The sequence below is a fragment of the Papaver somniferum genome, unplaced genomic scaffold, assembly GCF_003573695.1.
Source record: "Papaver somniferum cultivar HN1 unplaced genomic scaffold, ASM357369v1 unplaced-scaffold_133, whole genome shotgun sequence".
In the NCBI taxonomy this organism is placed as follows: domain Eukaryota; kingdom Viridiplantae; phylum Streptophyta; class Magnoliopsida; order Ranunculales; family Papaveraceae; genus Papaver; species Papaver somniferum.
The window spans coordinates 2,516,480-2,531,115 of record NW_020622492.1 but is presented as its reverse complement, the minus strand read 5'-3'; the positions used below and the strand labels follow the sequence as shown (position 1 = coordinate 2,531,115).

The 14,636-nt window shown below is 43.0% G+C and overlaps 1 protein-coding gene across 1 annotated transcript; it reads right to left on the bottom strand.

Moving 5' to 3' along the window:
* Nucleotides 1–219: 219 nt before the first annotated feature.
* Nucleotides 220–804, bottom strand: LOC113333807 (nucleolar complex protein 2 homolog). Its single transcript, XM_026580211.1, has one exon. It carries the CDS (start codon nt 802–804, stop codon nt 220–222), a length of 585 nt encoding a protein of 194 aa, XP_026435996.1.
* Nucleotides 805–14,636: the final 13,832 nt, after the last annotated feature.

Sequence of the window (14,636 nt, the reverse complement as noted above, 5' to 3'; positions counted from 1 at the left end):
CTGTGGTTAGTTTTCACACGTATGGGAATGGGTCCATCTCATTCAATTGATAGTGTGAGAAAGATTGGGCAAGAAGGGGTAATAAGAGATTATTATCCGAAAAGTAATTTCTAATCCAACGTCTCTATAGTTAAATTACTCAAATAATCAAAATAATACCTACTTCAACAAAAAATAAATGGTCTCAGAAAGATTTGCAAAAAATATTTGCAAGCAAGCTTAATCATCGGATTCAGATGTCTCAGACTCATCGTCGTCTCTGCAATTGTCATCTTCTGTAGAGTCCTCATCGGACTCCTTTTTAGAGCTATTTTCGGAATCAAGAACTTCTTCATCATCTTCAGGGTCGTTGTACATCGCATCCAAGTAGTCATCTTCTTCACATTCAGCTTTGAAATCAGCTCTAGCCAAACGCTCAACCCTTATACTAGGCGGGTGTGGCTTAACTTTACGTCCAATGGGCTCCCAAGCAGATTCAATTTCCTCGACATCTGAATTCGAGGCTACACTATCGGCACGAGATCGAGTTTCATCCTCAGCTTCTAGCCTCTTTTGCTGAAGTCGACGCCTCTTTTGCTGATAAGTGGCTAACTTCTCATCCTCGACTTCTCTCTTCAGAAGTCCATCACGAACAACTTTCAGATGATCGAGAGGCACGCTATTTATTATTTCCTTTGCATCCTTCAGTGATCGATTGATTTTGGCACGTGCTTCTGCTGCAGAAATCTTCATCTCTGGCCTAGGGATCTTGGAATCCTCCTCAGAAGAACTATAAGAATGTTCACTACTGCTGGGAATCACCATTATCTGGATCTAGAAACATGAAGTCACATATGTTCCAATATCAACAAAATGGTAATTCTCAACTCTTACATGTTTACGATTTCACTAGATGTAGTGATAATAACGTAAAACTTCGAAAATCTTGCTCACTCCTTCAAAACTGCAAGGACGAGCAACATCTGTTATCTAAAACACTTGGCTTTTCACGAAACTTTGAATAATTCTCATAATTTTCATCGTGTGAGCAATTTACGTGGTCTCACCGTGGGAACAATCACTAATTTTCTATCGTGTGTAAACACTATAAAATCAGGAATTCATAGAAACATTGTTTGCTTTCAGCAATCACTCATACTCAAAATTCGATTGTCACAAAATTTTAACTCGCGTAAAAAAAAATAATTCTTACCTGAGTTGTTAAAATTCTTTTGTTTCGCTCAAACGAGCATCGCCTATGAAACGAGGGTCTTATATATTTTTGTAAAGGTCCACATATTCCAAATAAATTTTTGAAAGTTCACAAACAAAATTTTATCATGAAGTGCAGGTCTACTTCAGAAAAAAAAATACCAGGTAGGCCGGGGCTCAACCTTTTTTCGATTTTTGTTTGTTGTTTAGTCGGTCGGTCAGTATCCTCCCATAATTTTTACTCGGCAGGTAATGTTCAGGGTCATATTTAGTTAGTCATATCATAATGTGGTGTGTTAGTTCGTCGGATCATAGTAACGTGTTTAATTAGTCGTGTCATCTTGGTATTACCTCGCTGTTTTGCTATTCGGGTAAAATCAGCCGGGGCCTATGTCCAGGATGGAACATAGTCTTGACAACAAAATTAATTATGACAGGACATCTAGGGACAGATATGGACCTCAGATTAAATTAGTCGTGATTACGTTAAAAGCTAGTGATTCAGCCCTTAAATTATCTCGGGCCTGCTACCCCAGTATTTTGTTGACCGGGGTAAATTTGCGGATGCCTACAGCCTGGCCGTGGCCCCTTAGTGGCCATCAATCTTCTCCTTCAGCAGCACACTCAATTGTCGCGCCCAAGTCAATGTCCTAGCATGATAAGAAACAAATATATATATACGAAAAATTAATCCCTCTATTCAGCTAATAACTGGCTAACTCTGTTTACTTTTTTCTATCCCTTCTTCTTCTTCTTCTTCTTCTTCTTCTTCTTCTTCTTCTTCTTCTTCTTCTTCTTCTTCTTCTTCTTCTTCTTCTTCTTAGTTTTGTACTCGCCTATCAAGAAGCCACCGATTTCGGCGATATGATTATGGTGGATTAAACTTCTCTGGAATTTCAGGGTTTTAGACCTTTAGACAAATGGTTTTTATGCTACAAATCTCTCTTATTTGAGCTGCAGTTATTTATCGCCACCCTAGTATCTTGGCTATGGGGTGTTATAGTTGAATAGCAAATAGCTTTTAAGATATCTACCGCTAAACACGCATGTTTCTGTTTTTTGTATCCTTCACTCCAAACCACTTCATTGCCATCAATCTCCACGACATTACCACAGCACTATCGCATGGTAGTATCATGAACAGCTCCATTATCAACATAACTATAATATCATTCACATTTTCCTATTTGACAGATGCTTCATCAGCGTAGGACACCTCATGATCCGTGTATTTTCCACTTCGTTATCAAAGTTTTTTTTTTTATTATTTTTTATTTTTTTGAGAGAGCAAAAGGGCAAATATCTCTATCTGTATTTGCCTCATTACTCCAGCAAATTTATTATCCTTAAACGATATACCACCGGATAAGCATCGAGCTTTTCTATAGTAACTTCGTAGCATAGATTTCATCATAAAAAAAAAAGAAAGAAAAAAAGAACATAGCTTGGTGATATTTGGGATCTTCATAACATGATCAGATAACATGAACACGATGCGAACTGCACCACGTTGACCAAACGCATCTATATTATTATCTTTTTCTTCATCCAATCTCATAATGAACCTGAACTGTTTTAGGGTTCCAATAGAAACCACTACGTCTTCTTCTTTCTTCTTTACGCATACTGCATATCCTAGGGCTGGCTTGGCATAAGTCTATCTTGCCTTGACCAAAATTAGGCTTGAGCCAGCCCTAGTCCGGGCATACTTCCGCCCCTGCCCATCAATTTTCTCTTTCATCATTCCATGTTTTCCTGTGCTGCAATACGACCTAAATCTCACCCATTACAGCACCATCTTACTGCCAACTTTAGATTCGACTCAATCCCAAGATTCCCACTTCATTAATCTCCTAACCTTAACCGAATTCGACTACACCCCTCGAATCAGCCACAATTAATGGCATCAGCATCTTCTTCTTCCCTGTTCACATTCTCTTCAAAACTAAAGCCATTGCAACGTTGTATATCGGTATGAATCTTGGCTGCAGTGGGAGCTTGTTGTAGAGAGAGGTTATTACATCTGAACCGTGTAAGAAACAGAGAAAAACCATCGGAACCTTTACTGAGGCATCCTGATGATTGCGTGTGAAGTAATCCAACCTCGCTAGCGAGAGAAAAGCCAAACAAATTAAAACCCTGATTATTTGAAAGCAAATCAATAAAATTCCAATCGATCAAAATTTTAAAATTCTTAAAAGATACCTTAGATTTATTCCAGCATTATTCCTTCGCAGGAGAAAAGGGTCTCTTAAAACAAAGTCGTGCTTCTGTTAAACATGGTGGAAGGCTTCTTGTATAGACGTGCACAAAGACACCGGAAACTTGGATTAGGAAATCCAGTCAACTTTTATATATTTACGGAAATAAAGTTATACAAAGAATGTTCCCTACACAATTGGTGTCGGCGTCGGTATTTGGAAACCATGTTACTAAAGGTGCCGTGACAGAATCAGGAAAGCCCACGATCGGACGGCTATATAGAACATATAATTAATCGATCCACGTCGTCGGATGGCAAAATCGATGGTCGGATTTGTAAGAGTACACGGATTTGTAAGAGTACACAAACGCCACTTCTTTTTATAATATATATATATATATATATATATTCTTAGGATTATTTTTTATTACTTTAACTAATATACGTTTCCTAAAAGTATTTGTGTGAAAGCTCATGCTTTGAAAGTAAAATTTTGATTTTTATAAAATCTTATACACAAAATTTTATCTACTGTAATTAAATCATGTCTATTCAAGGATTTATTTATCTCTTTCGTATTAGGGATTATTGCTCGTTTCTTAAACTAACGAACAAACATGCGTATATTTGCTAAAATTTTTTTTTATAAAACCTACACATGCATGTATATCTATGAAATTTTGTTTTAGAACAACTCATGAATAATACATAGCAAACTACAAAAAAAAAAAAATTCACGTACCTTTGTCGTCGTCAGAGTCGGCCGGCAATCGGTGGCGGTGGAGCTCCGGCGTACATAATTTTTTTTTTCTCTGCTCGAGCGTGAGAGAGAATGGGAAGGTGGTCGCTCAACTTAGGAAAAATTAAAAAAAAATCAGGGTTTCTTCTCTTTTATATCAAATTTATTTCCCAAATCTAATAAACATGGATTTCCTTTTCTGGGCTCGGGCCCGTAAATACTAAACCGACCAAAAATAAACGTCCGACCGACCAAATCAGCAGTACTTCATCTCTCCGTGCTCACGAAATGACACTCTATAATACTATTAGGGTCCTTAAATGTGCATTTTCTCATACATGACATCATTGGAGCAAATCGAGGATTCTGAAAATACCTTTTTACGATTGAGTTCAACTGCTTGTCTCGTCAACTGGAAAATCACCATCTAATGCTTACCGCGGAACATGATCTTCCCTCACTAAGAAGGGGACTTAATGTTGATGGTGGATTTTCGACAAAGGTCAAAATTGTAGAATCATGATACTGCATGTTTCTGACCCGGCTTCAGGAGTGCATGTGACGATTCATAATTTATATCCGTGAACCGTTTCACGATCTCTGATCGAGTTCCTCTCAGAGCCATGATGAATATATTTCTCGAAAGGCCTCCCACTAGCTGAGAATTCGATGCTACGCATTTCATCATGCCCTCTATGTAGAATAACATGATTGGACGGTCCTCCTACATAATTGTTTGTTGAGAGGGCTCAACTCCTTCAAGACGTCGGCGATACTCGTTGTTCTCTGACTACCTAGAGAGACCCCCCTCTGCATAGAAAAACGATTGGGCGGTCCTCCTACATAATTATTTGTTGAGAGGGATTAACGCCTTCAGGACGTCGGCGACACTCGTTGTTCCTTGACTATGTAGAGAGACTGTGTATAGATTTAGGCGGATCTCCTACATAATTGTTTGTTGAGGGGGCTAAACGCCTTCAGGACGTCAACAATGCTGCACGTTGTTCCCTGACTATGCACCTTTCAGAACGAGTGTGATGTTTCAACTATCTTATATCTCGATTCTACAATAGATTAATTCTACCGTGACATTCACCACTGAATTCCTATAAAATAATCTATTATATATCATTACCACGTTCCATGAATCCCCGGATGACTCCATGGATTAGTAATACATAACCATTTTATTTCATTACTCCGTTCCCTGAATTCCCCGCCTGGATTCATGGATTAGTAATATATGCACAATTCATGATTATTACTCCGTTTCATGAATAATTCTCCACTGAATTTCATGAATTAGTAATAATTACTCAACAATCGGGAATCTAGACTATCACCGAGTAAGCCCCAATAAAATGGTGAAAGTGTACTCAACAATGATGCACGAACGAGCACCCAGATGCACAAACGAGCATTCGAAAATATGGACAAACGAGGAATCCTACACAAAAAAGGAGAGAGAAAATAATAATAAGAAAAATAGAAAAGAGGCGCCTAGGGACCGGGCCCACAGGCCGGTCGGCCATGCCGCCGTGGACGGTCCCTCACGCCGCTTCATTTATTTTTCTTATTTTATTTATTTTCATGAACTCATGAAAACCCCTTCATTCAAGAAACTTTCCTTGTTTGAGCAAAACTCACGGTTTCTCCATATTTTCACGGTCTCATGAAAAATAATAAAATAGGAAAAGGTGTTGCGGGATCGGGCTACCTAGCCGGACGCCCATGCTCTAGCCGTGGCCGGTCACACATCTTGCAATCCCTTGTTTTTATAATTATTATTTCCATCATCTCATGATACTCCTCCGTTTGAGCAAAAAATCATGGTTTCTTCATATTTTCTCAAATATTCCTCAAACTATGAAAAATCCAAAAAGCCAAATGGTCACATGACCGACCAGGCTACGCACGCCAAATAATAAAATATTATTATTTTAATATTCTAAAGATATTGATCTAACGAGCAAAGTTCTACTTGCTCATTCTAGCAAAATCAAGAATTTCAGTCAAAGATCAAACTCTTCTGAAAATCTAAGATATTGCTCGAACGCACATCAGAAAATACTGAAACTCTCAGGACTGAGACACAGTCATCATGGTGACACGGGCATGCTTCCTTTACCAACCAAGGCCGGCCCTAAGGCTTGCAAGGAGCCGGTCCCATACAGTCTTATAATTTTAACCTAATTTGCTCAATTGCTCATATTGGGTTCAAACTTTTTCTAACCAACCTGGAATTTGCTCAAACGACCATCAGCTGTCCCCACATCACTAAGGGCCGGTTCTATGCTCTCTTGGCCGACCCCTCGCTTCTCCATAATTAGGTTTTATCACCTAATGCTAGCATTATTCTAATAAATGGTCAACACCGGCATTTGATCATTCTTTCACCAACCGGTCAATTAAGGACCCCGGTGCACGCTCACTTGAGCACTTAGGCACCATATGGAGGTCCATCATCCCATGTGGTCGGTACATCCCTCACTCATGACCTATTTTCAGCGATTCATCAATTAACGAACAATTGATCAAAAATTGGGGTTTCGAACAAACGCTCCACAAATCATCATTTTGAGCAAGTTCAAACACTAATAAATTTATGTTGATCTATAAATCCACATCTGGATTAATCATATAATATTTAGTAGTCTACCAATATTTTAATTAATAATTTATTGGGTCACGTTACCAATAAATAATTCGTCGAATTGAGCAATACTTGCTCAGTTGCTCGAATATTGACCCAACTATCAATATTCAGTAATTTATCGATATTCAATAATTCGTCGAATCGAGAAGTTGTTCAGTTGCTCGAATATTGATCCAACTATCAATATTTAGTAATGCGTCAAATCGAGTAATACTTGCTCAGTTGCTCGAATTTACAGTATTTGCTCAGACGAGCAATATCAACATAAGAACTGTACGTCTGTTCAATCCATGAATCACTGAGCATTCGTCACTCATGCTCAATTCAATAAAACTTAGACTCACTGTCTAATAAGTCAACGACCGACTAATCAAATACACGTCTGCTTTGCAGACTCCACTTTCGTGAGACATCAATCACGTCACATGGGGGATATCAGTTAGGGTTTTGGTCTGACGACCTACAACTCGTGTATTCATCCACGATGAGAAATGTGATTAAGTCGTGCAAACGGTTGAAGGAGTTAGAAAAGTGGTGGGTACATGATCAATCAAGTCTCCAGACGACATGGAACTGATTTTACCACGATCTCCCACTTTCCCACTCTTTCACTCCAGAAACCGTCACACTTACTGGGATCAAGGTGTTCACTATTCTGACAATATAAATAAGTCTCTGAATCCATGATTGAACGAGACACATAAATCCACGAGTTATTGAAAATACTATCCATCGTATAACCAAGAATCATCGTGTAAGCAACACTATCTTAATCAGTCGAACTTATTCAACATTTGCAGAAACCTACAACACATCCACAATTATTGATCATCATTGATCCCACACAATTCTCAGCTTCCCTCATACATATCAACCCATCTCCCTCTTTGTGACCGAATTGACTCTGGAACGGCCATTGACTTGGTTTAGGCTGGAGTCCTACAGATTGATCTCTCGAACTTAAAGCACTCCTGTGCAGTGCATCTGTGTGAGGTTAAGTAGTTTGCTCGGTTGAGGAGTCTCGACCACACGTTCGTCTCTTCAATTCCCTAAAAAACCAGCAAATCGTTTTTCCCCATCTACTTCTATATATGAAACAATGTCGCATGACTAAATAGAACATTACACGCATATCAGAAATTACGAGTCAAGTTTATCTTGTTAATCATTCTCGAAATATGTTGACTAAGCTTAAGAACATTTATTCATACTTGATGAATTTGGTTTAGAATAATTTATTGTTTATGACCAAAATTATGATTCAAGATTTAATTATTTGAAAATAGCCTGGAACAGTGATATGTGGCATTGGTGTTATACGGGAATATTTCAGATTGAATATTAGAGAGACATATAACTACTATAAATCTGGATACATGACATTATGCATACCAGTTCACATACTGGCACAACTCTTATAGGTCCGGAGCCGCAGTGCATGTACCCAGTACACGTACCGATGTAGCTATAGTTCTCCAACGACTTTTGGTTTACATATCCGGTATGCACACCTTCAAAAATCTGTTGATTCATGAACCTGGATGGTATGCATACCTAGTATGCAAACCGGAAAAGATCTGTTGACTCCTGAACCAAGATGGTACACATACCTAGTTGTTTGAGTGTGAAAATAGTTTCTACTGGTTTCGGTAATTTCGTGTGATGTGGGTGAGAAACAAATCTAAACCCTAAACAATGTACTGCAAGGGAGTACTTTAGATTCGAGAGATCAATCTGTACAAGTCCGGCCTAAACCAAGAAATGGCCGTTCTAGACTTGCTTCGGTCACAAAGTGGAGGAGAAGGGTTGGTTTTGGGGAGGGAAGCGAATATAGTGTTGAGACCAGAATAGTTGATTCTGGAAGAGTAGTTGTTTTGTGACTTGTGTCAGAAAGTGCGAAGCTAACAGATGGGAAAGCTAGAAAACGTTTTCTGAGTGTTGTATGCTCCTGACCAGAACTTGTTGTTCGGTGGAAATAGGTAATGCCTATTTATACAAGTCGAAGTGAAACGTACTCTGGTCTCATTAAGAAATGGAAAACGAGTGAGTAAATGGGAGGAGGTGGTAACCGGTAATGCTTGGAATTGGTGTTCCATAAAAGAAAGTGTTTCACCATTACTCCATGTATTTACTAACCACCTCATCCTTATGACACTTTCTTATAACGGGCATAGTGTACTCCGTACGCTGTAAACCCCTAACCAATACACAATGAGCATCCCCTAGTTGTGACATGCGTTTATGTCTCGAGTGTTTTCGTGGAAAACATGTAGCACGTTGTTTTTGTCTGGCAAGTTGAGCTTGGGAGACTTGCCGGCTCGGTGGTGACTTTCGACGGTCGAGATTTTGCATCTTAAGAGGAAAGGTAACCGTTGATTATTACAACCCTTCGTTTGGTAGCCAGTGGCATGAAAGCATGATTAGTATGGCTTTAGTATGGCCTAGTTTAAGCGCGGCCAAAAGTTAGGGCCAAAGGTTGCCATGCGTTAGCTGGTAACCTTGGATGACTAAGATCTGCAACTTAGATGAAAAAGTGGTTGTTGATTGTTGCAGGCCTTCATTTTGGTAGCCGCATAGGGAAGGACGACATGGTATGGCGCGACAAGGTCGTTGGAATGCCATTGGCACATGTGGCATGACATGCCTTGGCACGGTTTGGCGTGGCCAAAACTAGGGTTTTGGGCCAAATGTGACCATGCTTTTTCTGGCGACCTTGGAAGGCTAGGATTTGCATCTAGGATTGAATGGTGGTCGTTGATCGTCGCACGCCTTCGTTTTGGTAGCCGCATAGGGAAGGCCGGCATGTTATAGCGCGGTAAGGTGGTTGCCATGCCATTGGCACATGAGGCATGGGATGCCTTGGCGTGGCCAAAACTAGTGTTTTGGGCCAAAGGTTACCCTGCGTTGTCTGGCGACCTTGGACGGCTAGGATTTGCAACTAGGATTGAAGAGTGGCCGTTGATCGACGCATGCCTTCGTTTTGGTAGCCGCATAGGAAAGGCCGGCATGGTATGGGGCGGCAAGGTGGTTGGCATGCCATTGGCACATGTGGCATGGCATGCCTTGGCGCGGTTTGGCGTGGCCAAAACTTGGGTTTTGGGCCAAAGGTTACCATGCATTGTCTACCTTGGACGGCTAGGATTTGCATCTAGGATTGAAGGGTGGCCGTTGATCGCCGCACGCCTTCGTTTTGGTAGCCGCATAGGGAAGGCCGGCATGGTATGGCATGACAAGGTGGTTGGCATGCCATTGGCACATGTGGCATGGCATGCCTTGGCGCGGTTTGGCGTGGCCAAAACTAGGGTTTTGGGCCAAAGGTCACCATGCGTTGTTTGGCGACCTTGGACGGCTAGGATTTGCATCCAGGATGGAAAGGTGGTCGTTGATCGTCGTACGTCTTCATTTTGGTAGCCGCATGGGGAAGGCCGGCATGGTGGGGCCAATGCCAATGGCGCGGATGGCTTGGCATAATGGGGCCAAGGGTTTCGTACAGACGGCTGGCATGGTGGGGCCAAGGAAAAGTCCGGTTGGCTTGGCATGGTGGGGCCAAGGGTTTGGCATGCCATTGGCGCATGGTGCGGCTAGCATGGTTGGGGCCACGGGTTTGGTACAGACAACTTGGCATGGTGGGTCCAAGGCAAGGTGCGGTTGGCTTGGCATGGTGGGGCCAAGGGTTTGGCATGGCATTGGCGCATGGTGCGGCTAGCATGTTTGGGGCCAAGGCAAGGCGCGGTTGGCTTGGCATGTTAGGGCCAAGGGTATGGCATGCCATTGGCGCATGGTGCGGCTATCATGGTTGGGGACAAGGAAAGGTTCGGTTGGCTTGGCATGGTGGGGCCAAGGATTTGGCATGCCATTGGCGTATGGTGCAGCTAGCATGGTTGGCATGACTTGGCGCAGTAGACGTGGCTGGCATGGTTGGCATGCCTTGGCGCGGAGATGTGGCTGGCATGGTTTACCATTGGCACAGTAGTGCGGCTGGCATCGTTTGCCATTGGCACAGTGGTGCGGATGGCATGGTTGGCATGCCTTTGCACGGAGATGTGGCTGGCATGGTTTTCCATTGGCACAGTGGTGCGGCTGGCATAGTTGGCATGCTTTGGCGCGGAGATTTGGATGGCATGGGTTGTCATTGGCACAGTGGTGCAGCTGGCATGCCTTGGTGCGGAGATGTGGCTGACATGGTTTTCCATTGGCACAGTGGTGCGTTTGGCATGGTTGGCATGCCTTGGCACGGTAGCATGAGAATTAGGGTTTGGCATAGATGATGTCGGTCAATGTTAATGGTTCTGCCGTTGAACATGACACATAAAAAAAGGTACCTTGGTAATTCTTACATAGACATGATGATCGATTCAATAAATGTGCTAATGGTCATAGTGACGTCATGTCAGATGTGCGGTTTTATGATTTTAACCCTAAGCTAAAAACCACCATCAACATTAAGTCCTCTGCTTAGTTCGGAACGGGAGCATCGTTGCGAGGTAAGCATAAGATGGTGACAGGCTAGGACAAAAATCGAAACAACAAGTCGTGAAAAGATGGTCAGGAAGGTCCGACTAACCTTTTCGAGAGGTAAAGAGAGTTTGTGCTTCCCGTGTTGGCGGCTTTGCATAAATTGTACTGGTGGTGCAGACCGTGGAGTGGTGAGATGAAAATTGTCGGCTTAGTCTGGACATGTATCACCTTGGCTGGGTTAGGGAACGCGGAGGCTCTGGATTAGCGAGTTGTCGGTGTTGGTGCGGCTTGAGCGGATCTGCTGGAGTTGGTCGGCTTGGAATGGGAGCCGCAAGCATTGGTCGGCTTGGAATGGGAGCCTCAGGCGTTGGTCGGCTTGGAATGGGAGCCGCAGGAGTTGGTCGGCTTGGAATGGGAGCCGCAGGCGTTGGTCGGCTTGGAATGGGAGCCGCAGGAATTGGTCGGCTTGGAATGGGAGCCGCAGGCGTTGGTCGGCTTGGAAAGGGAGACGCAGGAGTTGGTCGGCTTGGAATGGGAGCCGTCAACATTGGTCGTCTTGAAATGGAGCTGCTTGCATTGCTCGGCTTGGAGTGGATCTAGCTTGAGTTACTTGGAAGAATGACGACTGGATTCAGTTCCGTGGAAGGATGATGACCTGCTTCAGTTTCATGGGATGATGGCAACTTTGTCTGAATTAGGGTTTGGCATGCCGAAACCCTAATTAGCGCCCTTTACTAGAATCGATGTAGAATTCTCGTACGAACTTATATTTTGACGGTCCGCCACTCCATTCTGAACGGAAAATAATTTCTTATCTTCTCTCGCGGGAATATTTAGGTTTTGAGCTCGTTCGGAAGGTGAAAACAGATTGACAGTAAAATTCAGGAAGAATTGCGGGCCCGTGGAATGATGGCAGCTTGCTTTAGTTCCGTGGGAAGATGATGACTTGATTTGGGAAGATAACAACTTGCTTCAGTTCCCTGGGAAGGTGACGACTGGCTTCGGGAAGATAACAACTTGCTTCAGTTCCCTGGGAAGGTGATGACAGGCTTCGTGAAGGTAACAACTTGCTTCAGTTCCCTGGGAAGGTGACGACTGGCTTCAGGAAGATAACAACTTGCTTCAGTTACCTGGGAAGGTGACGACTGGCTTCGGGAAGGTAACAACTTGCTTCATATTTTAGCATGCTGCAACGCTAATTAGCGCCCCTTACTAGAATCACTGTAGAATTCTCGTACGAACTCGTCCGCCCCTCCATGATAAAGATATCACCATCGTGTGTTCGTACTGGTGATTTTGTTACTTCTTCCACGTGGAAATTAAAATATGGAGGAGTACATGTTACTTTTGTAGTGATTACTGCTGTGGTGAAGCTCTGGCTGGTATCAACAAATGAGCGACAACAGTTCTTGGTAGCAGATGTAATCAGCAGAGACTACATTGTCGTGGTAACAAAGTAGGTTGGCTGGAATTGTATGGGAATCCATGGAAGTAAAAGGATTGGATGGACGCGTAAGTGAGCAAACTGTCCATGATCACGAGTTTTGGCGAGATGGATCAAAAGGAGGTCATGACTATGAAGGTTGGATGGTTGTGATCATGATCCCTGACATGGGGAGCGTAGTGGTACGACCCTTTGCAGGAAGAAACAACGTTGAAGCAGCTTCGGATCTTGGAAAGGATGTTGAAACTTAAGGAGCCAAATGTTGAAGCTTCGGCTTCGGATTATGGAGCAGCTTATGGAGAGAACGCTGAAGCGGAGCAGATGCTTGAGCGAGCGTTGAAGCGGAGCTGCTGTCAGAGAGAACGTTGAAGCGGAGCCGCTGCTGGAGGACGTTGAAGTGAAGCGGATGTTGGAGCGAACGTTGAAGCGGAGAGGCTACGTTAATCAATATGCTGTCAAACTGGACACCTTTCAAGCGAACAATGGTTAGGAGTACCCAGTTCCATCTATCAATCATGCTTTCTAGGAGAGGTTGGGGTTTGGGAACGACTTCTCTGGTTGGAAACAGCTGCTTCCCTGATGCAGTGCGGTTGAGGGATGCGAATATGTCTTGACGCTGCGCCTAAAGAATCTCACATAAGTGTTTCATCATAGACTGCAGGATTTTGTGGGCGAAGTCCCCGGAAATCATGCAACTCCTGACAGGAAGAGAGTCTTTGTGAACTCAGGGGGGTTGCTGATTTTTTTTGCTTCAATTTTGGAGAAGTCGTTCCTGATCTTTACGTGTGATGAAATTAGATTGTTGATTCCCTTCTACTGGGAGTTCAAAGGGCAACGCTGGAAAGATGCAAGCTGTTGGCGCTAGAAAGATGCAAGTTGTTAGCGCTGGAAGGATGCAAGCTGCTGGCGCTGGAAAGATGCAAGCTGTTAGCGCTGGAAGGATGCAAGCTGTTGCCGCTGGAAATATGCAAGCTGTTAGCGCTGGATCGGCTTGCAATGGGCGCTGGATTGGCGTGGACGCTGGCTTGGATTTGGTATGGTGCAAACTGTTGGCTGGGCATGGCGCGGACTGTTGGCTTGGCACGGCGCTGGCTTGGCTTGGCACGGCGCTGGCTTGGCGTGGCGCGGACTTTTTCTTGCGGGCCCAGTTGCCTCTTTCCATACGTAGCTCAAATAGGAAATCATTTCCTTATTCAAATTCCAAAAGTGTTATGCGTATGAAAGGAGTTGGCTCTCCTTTTTATCTCGTATCTTTGTTCTCACGTCCTGGTGTTTAGCGGTAGCAATAAAGTGGGCAAGCGTATTCCAGCTATGTACTCCAGCGTTTCTCTTTCAATTTATTTTCTTGTTTTGAGGCAAATCCTAGCCATAGGTAGGCCTTCCATGAATCTGTAGAAATAGTTTTCTTCTCTTCACATATCACTGTAGTAGCATCGGCTACCTCATGAATAGTGACTGGTAATCGTTATTATGAAAAGTAGGTACGTACGGGTAGGTGACTGATTCCAAGAGGAAATGGGCGTTAGGGTTTCTATGAGATCCAAAAGTTGCATCCAAGGTGACCGAAGGTCCTTTTGTGGACGTGGTCAAACAACAAGAAGCGGAGGTCGAAAGGTTGTCCAAAGAGTTGGAGCTGAAACATGAGGTCCTCCAAATGATGAAAGACGCCTTCTTCGAGAAGAGAAAAACACCATTGAATGGCTTCCTTTGAATGCACTTATGTCTTCTAAAATTCTTCTGTTTCGTTTTTTTTAAGGCAAATGAAACACCTGGCTTTATGGTTTTGACTTTCTGGATTTTTGGGTTGATAGACAAGTGTTAGCTATGAGGGTTTTGGATTATTATTCAGGATGAACTGTTTTAGGATGATGCCGTTTTTGGTTATGATTGTAAGTGACACAAACATCCCAGGGAAGATATGGAACCGTGAACGTTGTGTGTCGGT